Raw genomic sequence first — 27,865 nt, forward strand, 5'->3', positions numbered from 1 at the left:
AATGAATATTATGACATATAATACAGGTTTATTGTATTGAAGTATGAAGTAAAAGTAGGAAAAGCCATACAAGTCTTATGCCATTTAGAATAAAGGAACATAAATACAATTTTAAAAAAGGGAAACCGTCTTGTATTCAAATTATGTAAACTGCATTTATGACAAAGAACTACACAGATGCAGATCAATTTATCAATGAATGCACACACCTTCTGATGCTGTGCCGCTACAGATTGGCGAACGCGCTGAACGCAGACTAATATATAGGGATGAGCCGAAGCCTGCCGCCAGTGTCATATTTTAAAGGGGACTGAGGCAATCACGAATTAGTGTACAGTACATATTACGAAGTTAACAGCAAATTCTTAGGGGGGATGTGTGGAATATTTAATAATATGACTATTTTGAGCACTTTTGTTCTCTAGTCTATCTGTACTCAGCATGCATTGCAGGTGGAGTGTTTACTCGAGACGGTTTTTCTGTGACCTTTTGCTTTGTTTTCAACACCCTGTTGCAACGTTTCATTACACAGACGAACAGAATCACATCTGAGCAGACTAATGCACAGTACAAACAGCACCTCTGTGAAATTACTCCACACACACTTTTCTCTCCACAAAACGATTTATTTCTCACTTGCTGTTTCCAAATTACATGTGTTTTGTACCTCATAGTTTTCTACTCTGTTTTCTATTTCATATTGAAAATTGGAAAACCTTTTTTTCCATCAGGTTACTGGTTACATGCAGTTGTACCAAACATTGCAATTTGTCTCAGTAAAGACAGATCTGAATGTCACTATGTCTTCATTCAGGTCCTTTAAACTAAGTAATTCTTTCGGCTCCTGTCTCTCTGCTGTCACAATTTGACAGTTGTAAAAGAAATATTCTGGGATATTGTCTAAAGTCTGTATCTGTGTAGCTTTTCTTTAGATTCACACAGACAATAATAAGTATATTCTGTTTACAAATACAGGAACCAATAGGCTGCAATACCCGGATTCCGGAAGTAAATAAATTCATAGGAAAATTGATTTTTTACAATAACATAAACCTTTAAAGACCCCTACTGTGAGCTACAAGGCTGAACTGAAATTATTTGCTTCTGATGAAGCCGTTAGCCTGCATTATTTCGACCTTAAGTTTTAAAATAATCGTGTTTAACATCAGAATTTGTGGTGAAAACTACATTACCCTAGCCTGACTTCGTCATACTCATATTCTTGTCAGAATTTGAGTCTGAAACTCCTCCATAGGGCTTTGATTATGAGGTGTCCGCCTCATAATCAAAGCCCTATGGAGGAGGAACCGAACCAGAAAAAAGAAAAACTCTGCACTCAATTGGATAGTCGCAGAGACCTACAACCAATCAGTGCAACGCAGTAAGTCAACTACTTTGCATATCACAGTTGTCAACTTCAGAACTTATTTTTTTTAAAAGTAAAATAACGAGTGTTGCTTTTTTTTACTTGATTCTCATGAGTGCGATCAAATGAGAAACCACATCGACCAAAGGCTTTTCATTACATCCGGTTGATAAGTTGCACTTTTCCCGAATCATGTAGGAAGGACGTCAAAAATATCTTTCCGATCGACAAATGGCTTGATTGCAGTTTTCTGTTCGTCTATTAAAATTAATGCGCTGTCGATTCATTTTACAACAGACGCGACAGCGAAATCTATACACTCAATTCTCCAGCTGCAGTCATCTCTGAGGGAAACCAGTTAAGCGCTCTTTGATAACGTGATGATTACATCCTTGCAGATCATCAGCCCATTATTGTATAAAGCCCGCCCAGGCAATTGGATTGGCCCGATCATTTTTTGACTGATCATAATTACTCCTCAATGGATCGAGTTCAGATCGAACTTCCCGACCAAAAAATGTTGTGGGCGGGGTTCGGGCTGGCATCCAGGCTAACATTACCCATGATGCTCAACAGAACATTAGAAACAAGCAAACCGTGTCAAAGGATGAAACACAGCGAGTTCCCCAATCGAGTCTATCGTTCTGCACTCTCAAAATGCTTGAATATTTTATTATATATGCATATTTTGCAATAAACTTAAAATATATATTTTTATACATACAATCAACATTTATTTTACGAGTAGTTACGATCATTTCTTTAATCATTTTTAATTCGATTATGCTGTTCGCAATGCTTCATGGGATTGTAGTTCTTTCTCTCACTAAGCACTGCAGTTCAGTACACAGTCTTGTACCTTTGTATTTTGTCTGATTATAAAGTTTATAATGCTATAATCATAGTATAATAATATCACCTCAGCTGGTTAGTTTGGCATATAATGCTTTAAAGGTTCTCTAAGCGATGTGGGGCCAAAAATTTTTTTGTCACATACATCAAACGTCTCCTCACTATCGGCTAGCTGCTTGCCCCCTAAACACACTGTAAAAAAAACGCGGTCTCTGTAGACACCACAGGCTCCACAAACGGCAACAAAAACAATCATGTCTCACCCGGACCACGAAACCTAACAAACAGTGTTCCAGCCAATCACTGGCAAGAAGTATTTGAGGGTGGGTCTGGGGGGTTAGTGCGCGTGCACATGAAGGGTGTGTGTGTGTGAAGGAGATAGAAGCATAAGAGGGAAGTTTGAAAAATGGCCGACACACGACCAAATAGACGTCGTTCTGAAGAACAAATTAAAAAGAAGAAGGAGTCGGATAAAGAACGTGCGAAGTTCCGAATTTACATCGGTAGCAAAGCTTTTGAACGATGGCAAGAACTCCGGCGGCAGAAGGGCTTCCAGTCCGACATTCAGGTTGCTCTGTTTTTGCTGGACAGGTGGGTAACGTTAAATTGTTGTTGTTTTTTCTTCTAAATTGACGCTTTATGTTCGCCAAACCCACACAAGCATATAATTAGCTAGAACTATGCACGTTCACAATTATTTCAGGAAGCACGGAAGGGGGGGGGGGGGGAGATGAGATGTGGCGGAGGGAGGGTCTAGCTAGCCTCCGATTTGTTTGAAAATATTCCGAACGTCAACAACACCCAGGATCGCTCAGAGAACCTTTAACAAAGACCGTTTTAAAATCCCTAAAAGAAAAAAAAAATACTTCTGGAACCAATGCCGCTGAAGCCTTGTTCATACTACATGATTTCAAAAGGTCAGGCTGAACTGTGAGGTTCACACTACATGATTTTCTCTCTGTGAAATCAGAAATGTTCAAGTTGTTGAGCTGTTCACACCACACGACACAACGTGAATAGGAGGTAACGCACTAAACGAGTTGACAACAACTCTGTCACCCAACGATTCTATCTTGTCTACAAACTACATTTTGTCATGAAAAATCACGAGATAAAACGAACCGGAAATGACGCGAAAATACTGACCTCAACATATGCCTTGCTCAGATTGGCTGTAGCTCATAACATCACGTGAGGTTGATTCGTGCGACAGCTCTGGATATCTAGTACAGCCTTTCTCAAAGTGGGTGCCGCGGCACACTGGGGTGCCCCCTAGCTGTGTCAGGGGTGCCGCCAAAAAATTACGTAGGCTAAAAAAAAATTGAAAAAAAAAAAAAAAACAGAAAAAAACAGCTGACATTTCATATATAAATATATTTGAATTTACATTCTTTTTTTTAAACATATGAACATATTAATAAAATTTTAAATTCATTTTAGATAAATATATAAAATTAATCATAGAAAAAATCCGTCTCACAAGACCGAAGCAAGACTCACACAACTTGACGCAAGTGACGCAATCCATAGCAACGCGTTATAGCAACACCTCAGACTGACAGAAACGTAAAAATAAACGTGAATTTAGGCCACTTTAGTTACAGCATTATGGGTCGTTTTTTGAAAAGAAAATCCCCATAAGAGCCGGGGATTTTTATTTTATTTTATCTGCATCCTGCACTTCATTTGAGTTCTCCTGGTCTGGATTTGTTATTGGGTTCTTGTATTGGGCGGTCCACCTCTTACGGTTTTATGGCATTTGTGTCTCTGATTAATTATTTTGTGAATTACTTTGCAAACCTGTGTTTTTAAAGGTGCTATAAAGTTTTTATTATTATTGTTATTTACAGTTCATATTATGCTCTGTTCATTACTGTTCTGTCTAACTAAACAAGACATTTGCATTTAAATTTGGGTTATGCAGTGTTTTTAAATTATATTTTACACTGGGGTGCCTTGAGATTTTATGCACTTTTGAAAGGTGCCCTGACTGAAAAAAGTTTGAGAAAGGCTGATCTAGTATGCTAGATATTTTTCTGGGCTCGGCGGCGCGTCTGCCAGCGTCTTTGATCCATTGTTGGCTCTTTCATACTAACAGATTGCCGAGCGTTCATCGCCCGCTAATCCCCGCGATTTGTACGCGATAACACCCAGACCTGTCGGCAAGCTCAACAATTTGCAAATCGAGCTTAAAATCATGTAGTGTGAACTAGGCTTGAACCAATGCACCCAAAAAAATTAATTTACGTAAATTTTTGTTTATTAGATTTTTTGGCTTGTTTTGATAATGTCTGTGCTGCTCTTTTACATACTGTACAATAAAAGTGGATTGGGGACTGACCAAAAAAAGCACCAAAAGTAGTCCATATGAGTATAGAGGGTATGCGTGTGATGTCACCGTCGGCCGGAGTGCCTGCAGTTACTCAAAGTGAGTGGCAAAAAGACTGAGCGGCTGTATTTGTTTTCAGCGTGAAATGCCGCGAAAAACAAACACAACACATAAAGTGGGAAAGAGCTTTGCGATTGACTGTACAACTAGATTTGACAAAAAAATCGGAGGTATATTTTTACAGACTGCTATAGAAAGAGGAGCAAATGGATGGCTGCAATTCATAGAAACAACTGGACTCCAGTCAGCGAAAGGTGGATTTGCAGTTATCATTGTGTGTCAATATGCTGAATTAAGGTGTAAAACCATACCCATATATTTTGTATTGTTATGTATATTAAGAACTCATCAATTAAATATTTATCATTGCATATTCTGCATTATTGGATTTTTTTTTTTAATAAACACTGACCAAAAAAAAAAACGTTTTAGGGCTGGACGATATGATGATATGTATATATATATATATATATATATAATAAAACACTGATATAAGTGATCACCCAGATTTAGACCTACCTACATTGTATTTATAAAGCGTTCACAATTTGCATTATTTTTAGATCTATATTGCTTTCATTTCCCCGGTCTCGAAATCAGGCAAACATAAATGTCAGGCAACACGATTCCTGGCTGCATGTCAATATCCATGGATCACTGGATCTTTAGTAAGTTTTAAGGAACACTATACTTTAAGTTGATAAAATTGTTTGTTTTAGTCGCATTTTCGCAGTTTCCCCTATTAAATCCAGTCACGCAGCAGATTTTTTTGCCACTTAGGCCCTCTTTACACGAGAACCCTCGCGGGTAAAAACGTAAAAATATTTTATCGGATGTGCCTTTCGTTTACACGGCGATGCCGTTTTTGAGGCTTAAAAACGCAAAAAAGTGAAAAACCCTCCAGAGTGGAAATCTTACAAACGCTCCACCGCCGCGTTCCCGTTGTGTAAAGGGTAAAAACGCAAAAGTCTGCTTGACAGTGAAGGTTGTACGCAGGCGCGCGGACTTGGTGTTGTTGTAGTATGCACTCCTAGCCACCTGAAGTGCATACTACACTGAATTTCACACACTTTTGCGTCACCATTTGCACGCGGATTTCCCACACAAAACGCTCGTCTAAACGCAGAATAAAAAGTGATGACGCAACGCCACTTTTGCGTTTTCTCTTCAGAATCGTTTCCGTGTAAACATAGCCTCAGTCAGGCTGAGGGGGGTTGTTTCAGTGGGAAAGTGATGTCAGTGCATTCCCTCTATTGTAAGTAACCAATCAAGCTCGGTTCCATTCACCACACAGAGATCCTCTCTCCAGAGTACTAATCACACCTGGTCACTATCAACAACCTCATTCACAGTAGCTCCAATCCATGTCAAGCCTCAAACAAGAACTGACCTTATCCTGTAGTATCCTGAACCATAGTTTATCCTGAGTTGTCTTGATGTAACATATACCTTCTTCAGAAACACTAACCTTTGTGGCTTTGTTCTACTGTCTCCAGATCTGATGTCTGTGATCCAGTGTTCTCCTGAGTATCCCAACCCTCTTTGAAACTAATTGACTCTGATCACATCTGATAGAAAGAAGATTAGGAACAGCATTTCAACATTTCTGAAGTTATCTGGCTTGCCAGCTTTTATCCCCACACCAAGAGATTTTCACAGAATCTGCACCTGAATTCATGATACTCACCTTGCGTTTGTTTCACTTGTAAATAAAGTTGTGAAATTCACTTCCCTCGATCTCTGTGCCTGAATCCTGACAACTATATTTCAGGTCTTATGAAGCCATGATGACATCAAACATAATTGGTTTCTTCTGTCTTGTGATCGTTCATCAATAATGATGAACAAAAACAAATGAGAGCTATGAGGAGGGGGAAGATTATTAGTAAACAACGATGTATTGTACATTTTAATTTGTTTATCAGTGTATGGCTTCAGAAGACTTAGAATGTACAAGTTATATGGAGTACATTTATGGTGCTTTGCATAAAAAAATACTTTTAAATAAAGCCCCATCCACTTTCATTGGAATAGGTGCAGCAATGATATTCAGCAAAATAACTTTTTTGTGTTTAAGTCATATATATCAACATTATGAGTAAACAATGACAAAAAATATGAGTTTTGGGAAAACTATTCCTTTAAAAAAAAAATGCCACTGTTAACATTTACAATGCCAAACACATATCTGCAAGTCATCCATCCGCATATAACATTTTTCCTGTGAAATGAAAGGGGTATAAGGCAACATGCACTCTTTCTGAACGCCCAGGTGGAGGGGTGAATGAATAGATGCTGAACTCAACGAGTGGTTTGGGGTTTCCTGTCTGACTCTTTCTCTTCCTCCCTCTATCTTTACCGCAGTTTCAACCCACTCCATCAAGCGGCCCCAGAGTGCCATGAGAATCTCTCCGCCGGCCTGCAGGCAGCTCGCATGACATAAATGCCACAAGAAGCTAATTGGAAATAAACAAAACCGGGGGAAAGGGCAGAATGTTGTGTGTGAATTACCAAAGGTGTTAATATACTTTGTGTTTGCTCGAGGCACATAAAACATCCAACTCATGACCTTTGCAACAGGAAGTGAGCATGTTGGCTGTTCACAGGGGTTTAGGGCCGGTAGAAATGTATCAACCACATTACATAAGCACTGGATACTAATGTGCTTCAGAAAAAGTCGGTTGTAAACAACAAGGGGCACAGCCACAGACCTAGTTTTAATTGTCTAACTCTTCCAATTGATAGTAATACCGCTTATTATTTAAATAAATGGGTCTTTAAAGGGGTATGTACTATCGGTCAAAAGTTTTAATAATGGTTTGTATTATTATCAATGCTGAAAACTTGGAAATCTTTTGAAACATTATAAATGGCTTTACTGCAAAAGTGGCATTAAATACATTTATAATGTTATAGAATATTTCAATGTTTTAGTCTTCTCTTCAACACTGATAATTATAAGAGAACCATTATTAACTGAGCACCAATAATAATTGATAACAACTGAGCAGCAAATCAGCATGACTTCTGAAGTACCATGTGACACTGAAGACTGGAGTAATGGTGCTGAAAATTCAGCACAGGAATAAATTAAATTTACATTTTTAAGTATATTTAAATAAAACTCTAAATGACGCTTAAACCCTGAGAACATTGAGCTCAAAGAGGAAATCAGGCAGACATCCAGCATATGGAGCAGCCACATAGAGGCCGAGAGAATAAAAGGTTGTAGCTGGTAGCAGGTGAGGTTGACGATGAGATGAATGGAAAGAGAAATATACTCTGACATCCCATTTGTGAGAGCCTGTGTGCATGAGAGAGAGATCTCATTCTGTACTTAATGAGGACGGTGGTAATAAGGGAAGGAGAGATAGAGCAATGCGGTGTAATTTCAGCCAATTCAGACAGAAAGTATCTCTATTTAGCAGACTATCAGGATGCTGCGTTCCTGCTAGAACTCCCACAAACAGCATGAGGTGCGGGCACAACCATCATCTGCTCACTCATTCCTTGTTTTACCACTACTGTTGATGCTGCTGTGCAAACGGTCACGATAATATTGTGACTGACAGCTGAGGTATTGCTTGCTATACGTGTTAGAGGAGACCGGGGCTAGTTGTCAAATATATATATACACATTTAAAATCTATGGATAATTTTTCCAATTAAGAGATGTCTTCTGTATGTGCCCAGAGGTTTTTGTTTTGTCAAACTGAGTTTACTTCTGGGTACAAATTTAGCTCGCCCACACACACACACATACTACCAGAGGTGTCCGCAGCTGTCACTGTGACACACTGGTATTAATTTAATTATCATTGTGTTGATCTGGCAGCCGAGAGCAGGGGTCTCCAGCCTTTAGCTGTATAAATACAAGCAAATCCATATTTGATATGACAGCTTGGTGAAAAAATGAAAAGGATGGTCATAAGGTGCTAAAAAGAAAGAAAAGAACACCATTTTGGACACATTTGACTGAATTTGTTTCTCTTTCTAAAACCTTTTGATCTGAAGGTTTATTAAATGCTTGAAATTAATTCTGTAGAGATATACAGTATAAAGTGTGCCTATAAGAATTTATTTACATGAGCTATTTTAATTTAAATCTATAGGCCTGAGACAATTTTACATTTATTGATCGATTTAATAAATTAATTACGTTATTAAATAAATAGAAAACACGTTTATGGTCACTATATTAAATCCCCATAATTCCATTTATTATATTTTGGTTGTAAAACGTATTCAGAAAGTGAATGTTAAAACGTCCAGGAAAAAAAGTAGGCTGTGTTCAAACTTTTGACTGATATTTATTCTCTTAATGTATTTTTATGTGTTTGTGTATGTATACATACAGAGAGACTTTGTAATAAAACTCAGGCTAATATAATTCAGCTCAATATTACAATACACAAACACATCTGTCATATAGGCATAGAGATGTGAATCGAGTGAGTCTGTTATTGGACTTGAGTTTCTATTAGTCTGAATGACAAATGCAAGACTGAGGGAGACATTTATTATTAAACCCTGTGATGACAGACAATCAATATGCAGGTGTTTGGCAGTGTCCCAGACGCAGGTGAAAACAAAATTATTGACTTACATGCAGTTTTTGCTGTGTGATAATCCAGTTACGGCCTCCTGCAGTCTGTCAGGTGAAATGAAATGGCGGCGCTCCGAGGAAGTTTGTGTGTCGCGTGCGTTGACAACAGGAGACGAGATTAGCGTGAAAACCTGCAGCTTTAAAGTTTGTGTTTTTATCTAGTTAAAGGCTTGTAACAGAAGTTGCGAGCGATGCGTCTTTTCTTCCCTATTGTGACATAGTCCTATACCCGAGTGAATTGCTTGCCTTCTCGAACAAGAAAAAATGAGGGACTTGATTTTGCCTATTGAGAATTAGGCTACTGGTTGATCTCATGTGAGTGACAGATTGTCACGGAAACTTGTTTCTGCCACAGAATAAAACATTTTAAAAGATAATAATTGCTACTTTTTATCTCACAATCGCTATTTACATCTCACAATGCTGACTTTATTTCTCAGAATTGTGTGATAAAGTTGCAATTGCATGTTATAAAGTCAACTGCAGTGAGCGCGATATGAACAATTGCGTGTTATAAAAATAAGACTTTCGAGATTTAAACTCACAATTAGTTGCAAAATTGTGAGTTTAAATCTCTTATTTGTATAACACGCAATTATATATCTCGCAATTCTGACATCTTTTATCAGAATTCCTATTCAGAAAAAAAATAATGACTTTTTTGTTTACATCTCTCAATTCTGACTTTAACACGCAATTGCGACTTTATATCATGCAATTCTGACTTTATATCTCCCAATTGGGTGTTTATAAAGTCAGAATTATGAAATAAACATGAAATCTTGAGAAAAAAAGTCACAATTGCGAGTTTCACAATTCGGACTTTAGAATACAATTATGATAGCCTGGGAAAACCCAGACAACTTTCGGCAAATTTAGATTTGCTCTGAAAGTTAGTCTGGCAGAAAGCTCATTCAAGCCCATTTCCAATCCGTCGAAATCGTGACACCAATCAGAAACGTTGGGGCGTGCTGTACACGATGACGACAGTGCTGGGATTTTGAAGCAGATTTTGTAGCCTACATTACAAAGATGGATGCCGCTGTCGAACACTCGTTCGAATCAGCTATCGCGTCTGTTTTAAGCGATTTGAACGTTTCCTTTTTGTTAAAAACCAAGCAAAGAACAACACTCTAAGATGTTTCTCCGCCGGCCGCCGCTCTGCATAGTCACCTCCTTCATCGCTCTGATTGGCTTTAGGTCTGTCCATTGGTGATGCCCCTCTAGAAATGATTTGTCTATGACACTTTGCCAGACCATATCTCATTTACAACTGGTTTTAATCAGGCTACAATTGTGACTTTTTGTCATGCAATTCTGAGATAAAAAGTCAATAGAATAAATACTGCAATATTCCATAAAGAAAATGTGCATTCATATGAATGGAATAAAAGTGTAGTTTGACACTTCAAGTGTGTGCTAAAAGAAACACTGCGATTCATTGTGGTTTCCCTCCTCAATGTTCAACCATACAGACCATGACCTTTAATAAGCTAATGATGACGCAAATAAACTTGCAGTCAACTAAACAAACAATTGCTGAGGTCAGAGGGATCTGTAGGGACTGAAAGTTAACTTTAGCTTAACTGGCTATATGTGCTTTAATGAGCAATGCTAATGCCACTGGATGTTCACTGAATAAAGTGAACTAAAGTCAAAGTGTCCCCTTACTTGTGCTTGAACTTTGCTGCCTCAGTAGTTTTCTTCAAAGTCATTGACCATTATGTCGCCTGATAATTACTGTTATATATAATTACTGTTTAAATACAGGCAAATGCTTATGATTGGATCATTATCGCAGTGATGATTATGTTTCTATCATGTACAGTTTTTCTAAATCTAACTGATGGAGTGTGTAGCTTTTCATCTCTTAAACAACCAAGAGAGCAAGACACATCATGACCATATTCTAGGATGACAATATCAAGATTCATCAGGCTCAGGTTGTGTAAGAATGGTTGGGACTGGAGCATGAAGAATCATTTTCACACATGAATCGGTTCCTCTGGGTTCTTAAATTCATTCTCTGGGTTCTTAAATTCATTTAAAGTGTTTGGGATGTGCTGGAGGGGACTTTACAGTGACAATACAAGATCTTGACTCAGTATGCACCTCTTGATTGAAACAACATTACAACATTTATTTCCATCAAGAGGTGCATAAATATTTGGTTTATAAATTTTTTGGCTTTGTCATCCTGGAATGTAGCCATGATGTGTCTTCCAATCATAAACTCTTAAACATTTGCCTATTTAAATCCAAACAGCGACAAGGATTGTCTATTTGGTGAAGCCTTAAAGGGGTGATGAACTGAGAAATCAAATTTTCCTTGAGGTTTTGACATCTAAGAGGTCATCATATATATTATAAGAATATCCTGTAAGTTTCAGAACTGAAAACGTCCTTGTTAGTCCAATAAAATGGGCGAATCATTCTGGTTGCCATTTTACAACATTGGAACGTTTTCAAAACAATTTCCCCCGAGTGCATCGACGGGTGAGTTGAAACTCATTATAATATGCAAAACTGTTATCCACTCACAGCAGTGGGCGTTTACTTCCCAGTCTTCAGTGCGAGACGCCCATAAAAACCGAGCGTTTTTGAGCTAGGCTTAAAACTAGGGTAGAAAATAGCCTATTACTTATTCATTTTGATGTTTTTGAATGCAAAAACCAAGCGAACGTCATGAGTTCACCTCAGAAAACAATATAATAAAATTTAAAAAGCCATTTCATGACCCCTTTAAGATCCATTCACACCAAAATGGACCAGCTCAAGAATGTTTGCAAACCTGACAGGAAGAGAAACACATTCTGGTCATCAATGTGTTTTTTGAAAACAGATTGTTAAGTAGAAGATGTGTGAGAGAAAAACTAAATCTAGGTCATGTGGTTGTGCATGGCGAGGACCACTTCAACTGATGGAGCATTTGTCTCTCTAAATGCAGCCAGAATCTGAACATATTTAGTGACATAATTATATTTTCTTATATAAGAGATAACCTGGTGAAATTATTCTGCTTGATTTCTTAACCTGTTTAATTTGTTTGGTCAACAGAAGTGCACACAAGTGAAGTGCACATCACGTTCAAAACAAGGTAGGAAACCAGATGCGCTGCACTTTCCATTTCCTGCCATTGACCCGTCAATACCACCAGAGTTTCCACCCTGAAACTTTCTCGCACGTAATGAGACTAGCATCACAGTCAATGGTTTTCACACACTTTTATTTTAAATGACAAAAGAACCCACACTATAAAAGTGTCAGAAACATTTCTAAGAACGCTGAGTGGTGTAGCCGACATCTGCACAGCATAACACTCGAACTTTTCACGGTTAGACACGGTGTGCTAATATATATATATATACATGTTTGAAATGCATCAGTTTGGGCATGAACGTATCCAAGTAGTTATCCGTGTTAGTTTGCAACATCTTTTTCAGAGAACCAAAAAGAGAAAGAACTAGAAATAAGAACAAAACAATCTATCAGTGGAGCTGCAACACACAGAGAGATTAACATCTGATACCGCAATCAAGAGCTCAAGGGGTTTCCACTGTATCTGAAGATTAAAACAGTTTCTGCTATTTACAAAGACATTCGCACGAAAGAAAGAAAAATGCTAAATGCAGTCCAATGAACATCACGTTTGTCTTTCCTTTCTGGTGGTCATTTGTCTTCTGCGCCCCTCTGTAGGTCAAAGTAAGACCAGTAAACTGGTACTTGATACTGTAAAGAGAGAAAGAACATGAAACAAACATTCTTGTCATTTGAAATATGGATGAAATGGTTTCACCAGAACCCTGTAGAATTTAAAGAGCTGATAAAACTCAGTGGAATTGCAGATATTGCTCAGAGATTGTACGTTGTGACATCATACAGTAATGTGGGAAGCAAAACAATCCAGAGTAAAAGCATATTTTAATTTATTCTAATTCAACAGATAAACATGTTTTTTTAGATCTAGCAGAATACTTGCAACTGTACATCACAGATATTGAATATATTGTGCAATGCGTTATTGTTGTGTTGGTATAAGTGTCCTTTACAGAGGGAATGTTTGGAATTTGCACTATGCAAATTTCTTTGTGCATATTACCCGAATGACCTAATACATTTGCTAAAAAGATACAGAACATAGTCCCAGATGACGTTTCAACATTTATTTACGGGTTGAATCATTGTTGAATTTTGTTTTGATTTTGCCATTCGAATTAACACTAATATTGCAACACTGTTTCAATGTCTTTTAAACATAGGTGAATGTATTTCAGACATTATTTCAAACATTGTAAGCGCCAAAGGTCAGTTAAGTGCCGTCTGGGACTGTGTGGGATTGAACTAAGCAAGATACATAAGACGATACATAAGAGATTTGAGTAAAATAAATTGGGGAAAAATGCCTAATAACCTTATATGATGAGACGTTAATCATCTAAATAAAGACCTTACAAAAGTTGTATTTTTTAATAAATAAATAAATAATTTGCTTTGAAAAAAAATGTCCATTGTGAATAAAATGACCTTTAGTGAACATCATGAGGTCATGTGACACCAATGTACATGTAGCGTGCTAAAGATTGACTGTAGCATTATACACTGTGTTTGTACTACATAATACAGTTTTTTCCAGTATGTAGTACGCTAGTAATCCATTACGAACAGAGCCACTGACCTACATATTCTCATGACAATTCACTAGATTATTTCACATTTTATAGTTTTTTTGGTAACAATTTATTTTACGACCCGCAAACAACTGTGTAAGTACACCGTTTCTGTAATTATAGTGTACTTCCGTGTAAGTACAAGGGAACAATATGTTAAGTTTGGGGTAATAAAGGGGTAACAAACAGATATACACCCTGCATATAACTGTGTAAGTACACTGAAATTACGGTGTACGTTTCTGTAATTATAGTGTACTTCCGTGTATATAGGGAACCATGGGGTAATAAAGGGGTAACAAGCAGATATACAAGCAAATTATTTAATTAGTTAAAAAAATAACAGGTACCTATCCTGTTAATAGGTACAAAAATTGTATGTCTGTTGTTTATAAAATGTATCACATTTCTGGCAAAATATGTTCTTGTGTTACAGGATAATTTTCACATCTGTGGGTTAAAAATTAAACACACACACACACACACGCACACACACACACACACACACATATATATATATATATATATATATATATATATATATATATATATATATATATATATATATATATTACGATAAAAAAATACATTTATTGGCTTTTCTTACTAGGTTACTTAATGTTAAGTCAAAATAATTTGTTTTTGCTATGATTTTAATTTAGACCGTACCATGTGGTATTTAGTACTTACCTTATACCATTGAATTGCATTAACACTTAAATGTCAGGGCAAATACTGTGTAATTAAAACGATTTTTTGTTTGTTTTTTTATAACAGTACCTTTCTCTGCAATTACAGTGCAAATAGTGTTGTTTGTATTGCTACATAGTAAGTAGCGTTTGTTACCCCCTTGTTCTGCGTAGTTACAGGGTAAATGTAACTCCTGCGGGCTGTAAATTAAAGTGGTGCTTGTTACCCCTTTATTACCCAAAACTTAACATATTGTTCCCTTACACGGAAGTACACTATAATTACAGAAATGTACACCGTAATTTCAGTGTACTTACACAGTTGTTTGCGGGTCGTAAAATAAAGTGTTACCGTTTTTTTGTTTTTTGTTTTTTTTTATAGGCTTTATACTATATAACTTAGGTTAGTGTTGTATGATTTTTCATGACTCAACATACTGTATACAATTTTTGACTTCTTATGAGGCGGCATCTCACTTACCCACTGGAGAGATCCTCGAGAGGAGCCTGTGCTGCCGTCCTCTTCCTCCATGTGCTCATGCTCCTCACCCTCACTGTGTGGCGTCTGGCGGATCACCACTCGATCTGAGGGAAGATATCCTCAATTAGTTGTGCTTTTTGTATTTTACATTAAAGGTGTATACTTAAAGTTTTAGTAATTTTGTGGTGTGTTTTTGTCATTTCTTTTACGGTTAGTGTTTTTCTTTTCTTTTCTTTTTTTTCAGGTTTTAAAGGGATAGTTCACCCAAAAATGAAAATTGTCTTCATTTACTCACCCAGTTGTGGTGATTGACTTCCACAGTTTTAATTTTATAATATTAGCCAAATGATAGAATTGAGAATGGTTATTGTGATTATTATTTTGTTGCTTTCAACATTATTTTCCTTGCTACTATTTTACATTGTACATGAGAACAATGTAACATTTATTTGTGTATATGTGTGTTTGAATAAGCTCAACAGTTGCACTTCCTGTGCGGAGGGGCAACACAGTTACAAACTCTGACAAGCTTTGACACAAAACACCTGCTCACACAGCAACTTTCTGACATAGGCTATTACTTTTCATATTACATGCACTTGCATCATACAGTGCTCAGTTAGTCAGTGAGAGTGTCTGGATTTTTGCATGACAGCGTGCTGTTGTTTAGTCAGCTGAAGAAAATGTCCAATCCTTCCTTTAAATGAATAATAAATGGACACTGGTTGTGAGTTCAGTATTGGACTGGGTATAAGTGGCGTCAAAAAAATATTATGTCCTAATAAAGTTTTAATATCTTTGCAGGAAAAAGTCCAGTCAACTCACATGCAGCAGACGATAAAGGAATGCAAAATAACAATAAAATAATAATAAAAATAAAAAAATCACAAAATGACCCCATAATGAACCCCTCATATATCAAGCACCTGACTGAATCCTTCTCAGTTCTACAGTATATAGAGCCTTTCTTCCAAGACTGTAAGTGAGTCTCAGTATTAAAATGAAGTGTACCTGATGTTTTACAGGAGTTCTTCATCTTGCAGAGAGTGAAGGTCAAGCAGAGAGTCACCAGGACGATGGCAGCGGCCAGAGACAGTGGCAGGATGGGATCTGTTGGTGGGATTGTGGTTTTATGCTCTGTAGTCTGGGTTGTTTGAGGTGAGGCAGGACCTTCAACAGAAGAAATGATTGAATTAGATACAAATTGCATGAGTTTAATAATGGTTGTCTTCTAGTATTTTAACTGTATTGTAATGTGTAGAATAAATTAGATTGTGATGGTAAAATCTTACCAATCGTTGTGTTTTGTAGTTGTCTGACCCTGACAGATAGATCTGTTCCAGTTCCATTTTTCTTAAGCAGGACTGGAATGTCACGAGTCACTTCACAAACATAATGACCTGTTTGATTTTTAAGTATGTTTGTGAGGTGGAGCGTTGAACAGTTCTGTGTCTTTACTCCTGAAAGTTTGATCTCATTGATGTACCAAGCAACTTTAACACTAGAATTGTCTTTTGTCTTCCAGCAGCAGGAGATTTGAGCAGAATCTCCCTCATTCACAGTGATGTTAGATGGGCTCTGAGTCAGCTCCTCACTTGAACCTTTGACTGAAAAACAACAACAAACGAGAAATACATGAATGTTTAAGGCTGTTGTTCTTGATGTTGTAGTTTGTATCTTTAGGGACTTCTCCATTACTCAGACTTGAATCTGTTATCAATAAATACTTTTAACCTTATGAAACAGGAACCATAAAAAAGTATAACTTCATATCTAAAAATGTAAAAAATAAAATAAAAAAAAAAGTGGAAAAGAGAAAGGAACATGTACAACATATATTTGTTTTTATTATTTGAATTAATGTCTTACATAATGGGTGATAATTATGAAACCAATAAAAGTACCTTACTCATCTTTTTGCTTTTTGCTAACATTGACAGAAATCCTTAAATACATTTCCAAGGAACTTGCTTATGTTTCTTTTTCTGTTGTGTGCTGTAAGGTTTTAGCATACCATTGTGCGCTATATGATAATACAGTATATGACACATAATTACTTGGTGATTCATCAATAAACATATAAAACAAACCCATACAACTCATTTTGGTCTAAATATATCAGCTCATATCTGCCATATTTTCCATTGTAATCATTATGATTGGGATGTATTATTTTAATAACTGTACATTTCCACAGTATGGACATTTCTTTGACACAGTCACCTGATAACTGATTACTCCATAACCAAGTAGTAACTGATTAATTGTAATCTGGATAAATTAAATACTTATAAATAGATTATATAACATTTTAAAATACTCATAATCAGAATTTTTATCTTTTTTTATTGATTACATTATCACTTAATAATCACAAAGTGGAAATAAATTATTCAGAATTATTCATATTTTATCTTAATTTTTTTCTTTTTTCAAGGGTTTTGTGGGATTGCACACACAGATCAGCCATTAGTCATGTGACTATAATTACATATTTATTTTTTAACGTAACATTTTTATGATTTAATTAGCTTTTTTACTTTATGAACCCGCGTAATATATTGTTTAATGCGCTTAATTTTGTTGATAATAAAATTAGAATACATTTTCTTTCTCTTTGTATTTTTTGATCAATATGTTACAAGATTATACCATTCGAACCTATGTTAGAAACATGTTGTATCAAAAGTAATCTAAAAGTAATCAACAAATCCGATTATATTGCCCAAAATGCGTAATGTAATCGATTATGTAACTAACTACAATTATTATGTAGTTTTTATTCAGTAATGGACTACCCAGCACTGACTGTAACATAGAAACGTGCATTTTTTGTAAAGCTGCTTAGAAACGACGCTTTTTGAAAAGTTATACATGATGCAAATAAATGTGAATTGAACTGTTTTGAATAAATATCCAAACATGGACTATGTGTTGTTTTTTAATCCTTGCAAATGTTACTGAGCGGCTTAGTAAGTTTTTAAAATGTGTTTCTGCAATTTAAATGTGTAAATATTCCTTCTTCCTCATGCCTATACAGCTCTACCTATCACAAAGTACATTTTAAAATCAACATAAAAAATATGAAAGTTAATTTGTAAAGATCAAAGGCATATAACGAATCAGATAAAAAGTTAAATAAATACAATTCAAATTATTCTATACAGAGCTACAATGTAACATTAATAAATTATAAAGAAGTGTTTATTAAATTGTAAGCTAACTGAATGAGGAAGGCAGCATCATCTCACAACCAACATTTGATTTACTTTATTTTGCACTAATGTCAAATAGTATCCTGAAAAGTTTGTGCTGGTTTTCCATTCAGGAAGGTGTTTGAGCGGCACTTACCTCGGAAACAAAGCCATGACATGAGGAACCCACACAGGAGTCTGGAGGAACACTTCATTTCTGAGCATCTGCTGCGAATCTGAACTCTGCTTTACTCCCACATTACAAACGTTCACACGCGAGACACTCGTGCTCTCAGATTTTCTCTGAACATCCCCTACCCCCCCAAACGACCACGCAGCTAATTTTTGTCAAACCACAACACTGATCTCGCACTCGTTCTCCCTCAGACACGCAACCATCCACAACCCCAGAAAAAACACAGAAAGATTCATACATGAAGTTCAACAAAACTTTTTACATAGCTATATATCGATACAATCTGTAAGAATTCGGTCACAGTCATTGCAAACCATTAGGACTCTGCAAACAAGCTACTATACAGGAAGTGACATCATAGACCTGAACAGCACACCCATATCTCCATTTCCTGTCTTTCTCACAGAACTGAAACAATGTCATCAAGCACAGGAACGGTCACGTCTTCAACATCAGCCATTAGATTAGTCTTTTCTGATGTGTCCATAACAGTCTTGTTTTCATTGCCGTGATGAATGACTGAATGCAATGGTGATGTATCTTGTTCAACGTCCACAACTACAACAGTCTCTTTTTCTTTATTCTTTTCTTCTTCTGTTGCAGCATCAGTAACTTCAGGTTTCTCTGAGTTGTCCCTCCCTTTCTCCTGTTCAGAAAGTTCAGTTTGACTTCTCTGTGTCTCTCCGGCCTTCAGGTCTTCATCCAGTCCTTCTTCTGATTCTACACATTTGGATTGAAATGTGAATATACATAAGATCTCAGTAACATATAAGCGGACTTTAATTACTTTAACTGTGGTCCTAAACTTACATTTGCTTACCGCAATTTGTCATAACAAGAGACAAAAGAAGTGCATTGGTTCTCATGCATGAAAACAAACGGTCTGAGATGTTGTTAGACAATGACTATTCAAATGGTCACTTTGACCACAAGTTCATAGGCTGCATCACTGCTGCGGCTTTAAAATCTGAATATTATGTCAAGGGTTTTAGTGGTCTTAACAGAAGTAAATAACAAAATAACACGTGTCTGGCTGTGTGGTAGAAAAGCAGGGGGTAATTATATTGGTGCTACTTGACAAGAGAAAACAGAAAAAAGGGCTGTTGTCTTTTCTCTTTCTCCAAATAGGTAAGAAAACTTCCAAGGCCATCCAAGGCCACACACATTCTGCTATGAATACGCTTGACCAGAGTAACCTTAATCATAACTTTGCCACCTTGAATTGTTCATGGGTGCAAAAATGAAAGAGTAAATGTTTAGCAAGAATGAGATATTTTTATTGTTGTATGCAGTGGCTAAATGACATGTGTTTAAGGTCAAACTGCCATTTCATCAGTTAATTTAGACAAAGAGGAACAGAGAATATAACTGTTCTGTTAATAACCCTCTTCCGATCAGACTGTCTGTTAGCCTGACTTCGTCACACACATATTCTAGTCAGAATGTATGTCTGAGATAGGGTGGCCATACGTCCGGATTTTGGCCGGACAGTCTGGATTTTAAGCTCCGTGTCTGGCGTCCGGCGCAGCCTCAAGCCGGACACTCATTTGTCCTCCTTTTTGGAGTTGATCTGAATCGGCCAAAAAAAAAAAAACGCTCAAGAATCTATTGAGACGCAGCAGCAGCATAGCGTCTAATGCCGTAAGATCTCTAGTCAAAAACATGATTGCAGGGTTGCCAACTCTCATGCATTGAGCGTGAGTTTCACGCAAATTTGAGCCAATTCTCACACCACACCCCCAATTTCTCACGCTGAAGTGTGAACCCGGCCGGTCAAATCCCTGAAAGATGAGTTTATCTATAGATCTACCTGATGAGCCACTCGTGATCGACTAGTTTTACCGCAAATTAGTTAAAAAATACACTAATCTAGAGTTTAGCTCCTAACGGCGCGGACGCAAAGCCAGGACTGGAGCAAAAGCCCGTTCCTCTCTGCACTCTAAGCGTTCTGTTATCACTCCGCTCTAATCCACTACAGGTTTTCCAGTCTCACTCACAGGAAAAAACTGCTCCGTGTTCAATCTAATTTAAAAAAGATAATCTTATGTTTTATTTTTTTATATATCACAAACGTCTGAATTTATAATACTATATGTAATGCTCTGGAAAGTATTCTACATGTTTAATAAATGTTCCAGCTGCTTACACAAGGAAACAGTATGGGAAAGCGCACCCAGGTAAAAATAAGAATTTGACAAATTCTACAAACAATCTTAGTTTGCCAACAGTTAATTGGATACGAATGGGAATATGAATATTATATGAAATATGAATATGTATTCGGTTTAAAACCTTAAGGATTTTTGAAGGCTTATAAAACATGGCTTGGTGGACATGATGACCCTATGGTGCCAGATTATTTGTTTATTTATGTATTTCTATTAATTTTATGTATTTATCTTATTAAGTCCAGAATCCCCCAACCCCCCCCCCCCCCCCCGTTCTCCTTTTCAGTGTTATGGAAATGGCCACCCTAGTCTGATACCGCTCCACAGGGCTTAAATCATGAGGCGTGTCTTAACCGAACCAGGAAAAAAACAACAACTCTGCACTCAATTGGATCGACCTATAACAGAACAGCGCAGTAAGTGACGTATGTTGAGCTACGCATAGTTGTCAACAGAACTCAACTGTCGCATGCACGCTTGAAGAAGTAGTAAAATAATGAGTGTTGCTTATGCCGAGTTCAGACTGCATGATTTTAACCACGATTTTGGCTCGCCGACAGGTTTTGAGAAATCGCCGACAAATGCCCGAAATCACAGGCAAATCGGCGCTCGTTCACGCGAGTGACAATCACGCAGTGTGAATGAACAAAGACGCGAACTGAGAGAATCACCGACGAGTCGCCGACGCCCGTGAGATATTTGGCATGCTAAATATCTGGACCTGTCGGCGATTCAAAATCCTGCTGTGTGAAAAGTGTTTTGACTGAAAACTACATCGGCGATCACCGGCAGCCAGTGAGAGAGCAAGATACAGAGCAGCAGGGAGTTCGGGGAGGAGTTATAGATCACATATCAACATGATATGGCATTGTTTCAACAAAAAAAGCTTCTTCTCGGTCTATTTGGACACAATAAATGGAAGAAAAATTAGTAGAAATTTGGCAGGAGCACTCGTGTCTGTTTCACCAGCTGTACCACAACCGGGTCGAAAAAAAAAGTCTCACGTGAGAACTCCGGTCTTGCACGTGTGGTGTCGCGCGTTGTTTCCTTTTCATATCTCACGCGTGTTTGTTGTGAAATGTAGTTTGCGTGCAGCGTGCTAGACAGAGTCTGTCGGCGATTTTTCTAAAGTCATGCAGTGTGAAACCTTCTGTCGCCGATCCATCGTCCAGTGTGAACACAGCAGCGACTGAATGCTGGCCAAGATAGTCATGCAGTGTGAAAAGAGCAGCGACCTGACTACTTTGAAAATCGTGCAGTCTGAAAGAGCCATTAGTTCTTTTACTTGGTCCTCCATGAGTGCGACCAAAGGAGAAACAACAAAGACCACGTCCCATCTTAGCGACCATCGGAGAAGACTGATAAATTAAACTTTTGCCGAATCCTGTAGGAAGGACGGCAAACACATCTTTCTGATCGACAAATGCCTTGATTGCAGTTCTCTGTTCATCTTTTAAAATGGATGCACTGTCGATTTCTTATACAACAGACACGATAGTGGAATCTATACACCTCAATTCTCCAGCTGCAGTCATCTTTGAGGGAAACCAGTTCAACCCAATCGCTCTTTGATAACGTGATGATTACGTTACTGCAACTGCAGATCATCTGTCCATCATCGTATAAAGCCCGCCTTTGCAATTTGATTGGCCCGACGATTACTGAACCGATCACAATTACTCCTCAATGGATCGAGTCCAGACCCAATTTCCCGACCAACAAAATGTTGTCTGCAGGGTTTGGGCTGGCATCCAGACTAACTGTCCGTGGGTGGGGATGCAAAAATGCGGAAGTACAATCTGAGTGTGGCGAACTGGACGGCCTAGGGACAGGAGAGAATGGCGTAAGGCCAGAGGTTCGATTGCTAACGAGCAACACTGTGAGCACACCGGTCTCGAATCTCTCATGGAGGAGCGGAGGCATAAAGGGGGAGCGACGGTGTAGATGATCAAGAGAGGAACAGGCCTGCTTTTGTTTCGATTTTTTCATATTTTGTTTTGGCAGCCAGCAGTCGTCTGTGAGGGGCTGCTGGCAGGTATTTTGTTTGTTTATTATAGTTTAAATAAAGTTTTATTTGATTGTTCTCCGGTCCCTGCCTCCTTATTCCCTGAACTTTGCTACACTGAAGTTTTTACGAAATCCCTGGAGCATTCAATACTCAGCAGAATGATGCATTTTGCATCATCTGGAGGACTTATCGCTGACGAATAAACAGGAATTTCATTTGCATATATCGTTATTATAACAATAGACTACTAAACAGGTTAAATATAGAAATTCTATTTGCTTGCCATAAGCAAAGTAACTGTGGGTGTAAAATAGTGATTTTAATTAATGTTAGTTTTTAAATGTAATCAAATGATTTATTTTTAATCATTTGTGCGTTATTCTTGCATCATCTGGGAATTGTTATCCTTGAAACTGTAGATTATGCATTTCATTAATCTAAATGTGAAGCATTTAGTCAATTTACAGTTTTCAAATACATATCTGCTCAAATCAAATGTTTCAATTTTGCGATTCTTCATTTTGGTTTGTTTGGTTAAAGACTAAACAAACAACTAAACTACGTTGTGAATTTTGTGCTGATACTGTATGTTGAACAGTTACCTGGTTTTGACACGGTTGCTGGTTTGTGGTCCCTGTTTAGGTAAAAGAACGCCATCAGCAGACAGACAAAGGGCAGACTTCTGAGTATATATATTATAACAACCTTACGTGAACTACCTGTGAGAAAAAAAAAAAGATCTTTTTAACAGTGGATCTTTTGAGGGAACTCTACAAAACTACAACTACATAAGAAAAGTAAGTAAACCTGAAGAAAAGAAAAAAAGAAATTCATTTAAAAAGATAAATAAATTTTACATTTTTTTTTCATATTCATATTTTAAGTAATAAAATAACTGTATATTTATATTTTTTGTCTAATGTGTATATGTGTATATGAAGAGTTCAGATGCAAAAGCCTCTAAATGCCATTTGAAATTTTCTTCAAGAATGTTAATTTTTATCAAGCTTGTATATTTAAGTTCAGTAATTTCACTTAAATGGCAATGAAGATTACCTATGAATTGCCATTTAAGTGAAATTACTGAATTTAAATATACAAGCTTGATAAAAATTATTATTTTAGAAGAAAATTTCAAATGGCACTTAGAGGCTTTTGCATCTGAACTCTTCATATATATACAGTATATATATATATATATATATATATATATATATATTTTAATCAGTATTCACATAACATCTTACACTTTATTCTGAGAGGATCCAAAATCATAGTTTGCATCTTTTGGATGTATTTCCAAAATCTTATAAAATATTATTTAAAGATAATTAATTCTGACACTTGACATTTAGCATTCTATTTTAAGAATGCATTATAAATGTAAAAAATATTGTTAATTTATTATTTATTATCTTTATTAGAAAGAGACAACACCGTTTACACCTGTATTTAGCGTCATCAATTTGTGACCCGAGAGACCAAAACAGATCTTAATACCACATCGCAAGGCGTCATATTCTGACGCTTTTGCCAACATCCAACGCACATGGCACCCTTTAGCGTCAATATAATAACACGCTTCGGTTATGGGTAGGTTTAGGTCTGGGGTAGAGTTAGGGATAGACCACTAGGAGGCGCGTTCTGGCCCATATATATCTGCGTCTCATATTGAAACTAAAGGGTGCCATGTGCGTTGTATGTATCCGCATTGGCAAAAGCGTCAGTATATGATGCCTTGGGATGAGAACGGGCTGTAATACCAGGTGCAAACAGGACCTGAGAGTGACAGGAGAGCATTGAGACGACAGTCACACCCTGACTCAAAACCAGATCCCCTGTGTGACCCATGACTCCACACAAACAGACAACATCTGCTGCCCCACAGAAAAAGAATCGTGTTATTGCCTGCTGTTACGAGATCCTCACTGGCTGCTGGGAGTCTGGTGGGAACCTGGACCATTATTGGTGGGTTGGAAGCTATATGAACAGTGTCAGTAAAAGAGCAGAAGAATTATATCATTTTCATTATGCAACAGTCCATAAATCTGATATTGCTTAATTGACGCAGCAGGAAGAAATGCATGTCTTCCAAAATGGTGGTCTTTTAACTGCAACGCTATTGTAACTGGGTGAAATTTGTGTGATACAATCTCAGTTGTTGAATGAATTCGAATCATGATTTATTCCAAAGAATGGTATTGTATTTCCGGAATCACTTTTTATACATAACTACACTCATTATTTTTATTTGAGGTTTTTTTTTTAGCATAGATCAGTTGTAAAAGGCTCTTTTGTGCTAAAATTCTTTCCAGGCTAGTTTTATTAGCAGCAGGGGATTTAAATAATAATGAATATTGTTGTGCTCAAAGTTTACACCTCCCTTGCAGAATTTGTACAAATGTTAATAATTTTAACAAAATAAAAGGGATCATAAAAATGGCATGTTATTTTTCATTTAGTACTGCCCTTCAGAAGCTACAGAAGACACTTCCTGACTGTTGAATGTATGGAAACTTGTTTTTAACAGGGTAATTCTTTTAATTCAGCTATTATTTCGTCTTGTGGACTGTGTATTAACATCTTTTATGTGAAATAGCGTATTCAGAACAGTACTAAAAAGACACAACATGCCATTTTTATGATCCGTCTTATTTTATTAAAATTAACAGTTTTGCAGATTCTGCGAAGTATGTCAACTTTTAAGAACAACTGTAACATAACTGTATACCTCTATAGTCTTGTAATGGTTTGGAATTTCTAGGACAATATTGTGACAATAAGACAATAAGAATCTTACCAGTCATTGTGTTTTGTAGTTGTCTGACCCTGACAGATAGATCTGTTCCATTTCCTTTTACCTTAAGCAGGACTGGAATGTCACGAGTCACTTCACAAACATAATGACCTGTTTGATTTTTAAGTATGTTTGTGAGGTGGAGCGTTGAACAGTTCTGTGTTTGATCATTTACTCCTGAAAGTTTGGTCTCATTGATGTACCAAGCAACTTTAACACTAGAATTGTGTATTGTCTTCCAGCAGCAGGAGATTTGAGCAGAATCTCCCTCATTCACAGGGATGTTAGATGGGGTCTGATTCACAGTCAGCTCCTCACTTGAACCTGTGAATAACAAATGATAAACAAGCCATAAACATTTTCTAATTTAGCAGACACTTTTATCCAAAAAAGCTGACAAATGAGGAAATATGTATGTGTTCGGACAATATTTATCAATATACTGTACATTTGATATGTATAAAACCTGTGGGCTGTACAGGGACATCTAGAGAAGCATACAATGAGATGTATACGCATCTCCAAATGTCCTTAACTACAAGATAAAAAAGACACAAGGATTTGAATAACTGTTTAGGCTGGATGAGGCTCTTACCTGATGTGAAGCAAATGTGGGAAAACATGAGAGCAAAGATGAGAGGGCAGGAAAACTTCATTTCTAAGCATTTGATCACAAATGCAAACTAACAAAAGCGCTGAAACACCCGCTCACATTAAAACACACCAACAGTCATTACTTCCTGGACTTGTATCTGTGCCCCAAGGTGTGATCTCCCCCTTCTCTTCTATCTTCTGGTAATCTGCAGTAACTGTAGAAGATCATTGTTGTAACATTTTCCAACGACACATTTTAATTGTTCTCAATATTCTCAAAATGGACCTTAACCTAATACTCCATACTCATTGCTGTGTAAACTCAATATGTGACTAGTTTGACAAATATAAAAAATAAAATTTTAAACATCAGGATGAAAAACAAATAACATCAACATGATGAACAATGTTCTACTCATTCTTGATAGAATCTCTAAACCCATCCTTTCTGAGAGCCTACTTTGCTCTGATTGGTCAGATCATCCAGTCTTATGTGATTGGTCTACTCTGCTCTGATTGGTCAGATACTCCAGTCTGTTGTGATTGGTCTACTCTGCTCTGATTGGTCAGATGGCCCAGTCTGTTGTGATTGGTCTACTCTGCTCTGGTTGGTCAGATGGCCCAGTCTGTTGTGATTGGTCTACTCTGCTCTGATTGGTCAGATGGTCCAGTCTGTTGTGATTGGTCTACTCTGCTCTGATTGGTCAGATACTCCAGTCTGTTGTGATTGGTCTACTCTGCTCTGATTGGTCAGATGGCCCAGTCTGTTGTGATTGGTCTACTCTGCTCTGGTTGGTCAGATGGCCCAGTCTGTTGTGATTGGTCTACTCTGCTCTGATTGGTCAGATGGTCCAGTCTGTTGTGATTGGTCTACTCTGCTCTGATTGGTCAGATACTCCAGTCTGTTGTGATTGGTCTACTCGGCTCTGATTGGTCAGATGGCCCAGTCTGTTGTGATTGGTCTACTCTGCTCTGATTGTTTTCAACATATAAATCTGAGTCCTCATCCTTTGGAAGTGCATGCAAAGTTCCACTTCCACATTGCAGTAATCATTCGTCCACAACACAAACCATACTAAAACTAGGACGTATAAAAGTAGACGTAGTTCGCTGGCAGCCAGTGAACAACATAAGCTGGCATTATGCAAATTTGTTACAAACCTACACAAGTTCAAACAGGAAGTAAAACTGGAATTACTAAAGACTCATTTCAGTTATTAGGCTACTTTTGTGACAGCAATTAGTCACTATGTGAAAGGCAAAAAGCAAGAAGCACTTTAATGTTGACCTTTTCAATGACTATTGAACATCTAAACGCATGCTGGGTATTTCGTTAAAGACATTATATTCTCCTGTCTCTTTGCTAACATTCTCCTGCTGACTTTGCGTGTTAATTAAGTGAGCTGCTGTGGTCTGAGCCCTTCAGCGCTGCTGTCTTCTCTGATGCACCTGTGATGCAGACTGATTGATTTCCGCTGGTTTGACCACTGCTGTACTTCTTAAAAGAAACAGCGGATGCAGTGATGTCCTGAATGATATGAGCTAGTCATTAGCCATTGAGATAAAGACACTGTGGACGATTAAAGCTGCAGTCAGCATTTAAACAACTACTTCTGCTAATCAAATCTGTACAACAGCTTTACACATTTGGGAATGCAAAACTGACACACCTCAAAATCTTCAAGATCTGAGCTCATAATGAACTTGGCAAAATAAACGCAAATCAAACGTTTTTAAAGATGGACTACACCTAAACTTCATCCATTTGATCTCACAAGTATATTGGCAGGAAGTGGTTACAACGACATCTTGATAAACAGGACAACCACAATGGCTTATGAAGAGAAAAGGGTCCACA

General features: G+C 37.3%; 1 protein-coding gene across 2 annotated transcripts; it reads right to left on the minus strand.

The window, feature by feature from the left end:
* Nucleotides 1-12,422: 12,422 nt before the first annotated feature.
* On the minus strand, nucleotides 12,423-26,319 carry LOC120486064 (uncharacterized). 2 transcript variants are annotated; one of them, XM_089123725.1, is made up of 8 exons: nucleotides 26,009-26,319; nucleotides 25,417-25,737; nucleotides 24,525-24,596; nucleotides 23,219-23,335; nucleotides 16,343-16,657; nucleotides 16,062-16,220; nucleotides 15,051-15,154; nucleotides 12,423-12,942 (listed from the first exon to the last, which is right to left on the minus strand). In XM_089123725.1, exons 1-8 carry the CDS (start codon nucleotides 26,067-26,069, stop codon nucleotides 12,883-12,885), a joined length of 1,209 nt encoding a protein of 402 aa, XP_088979851.1. In that variant the 5' UTR covers nucleotides 26,070-26,319; the 3' UTR covers nucleotides 12,423-12,882. The 2 variants fall into 2 exon arrangements, with proteins under 2 accessions (XP_088979851.1, XP_039537847.2); XM_039681913.2 differs by lacking the exons at nucleotides 23,219-23,335; nucleotides 24,525-24,596; nucleotides 25,417-25,737; nucleotides 26,009-26,319 and adding an exon at nucleotides 18,402-18,839.
* Between the last annotated feature and the right edge of the window lie 1,546 nt (nucleotides 26,320-27,865).

This window comes from Pimephales promelas, chromosome 19 (genome assembly GCF_988280905.1).
Source record: "Pimephales promelas chromosome 19, fPimPro1.hap1.1, whole genome shotgun sequence".
Lineage (NCBI taxonomy): Eukaryota > Metazoa > Chordata > Actinopteri > Cypriniformes > Leuciscidae > Pimephales > Pimephales promelas.

Excerpts from the sequence above, each read along its gene's own strand:
- LOC120486064 (XM_089123725.1), bottom strand. The coding sequence starts at position 26,069 with ATGAAGTTTTCCTGCCCTCTCATCTTTGCTCTCATGTTTTCCCACATT. Across the intron at positions 16,658-23,218 it reads AGCAACCGTGTCAAAACCAG|TCAAAGGTTCAAGTGAGGAG; the intron begins GTAACTGTTCAA and ends GTTGTTTTTCAG. Across the intron at positions 12,943-15,050 it reads CTCGAGGATCTCTCCAGTGG|TATCAAGTACCAGTTTACTG; the intron begins GTAAGTGAGATG and ends CTCTCTTTACAG.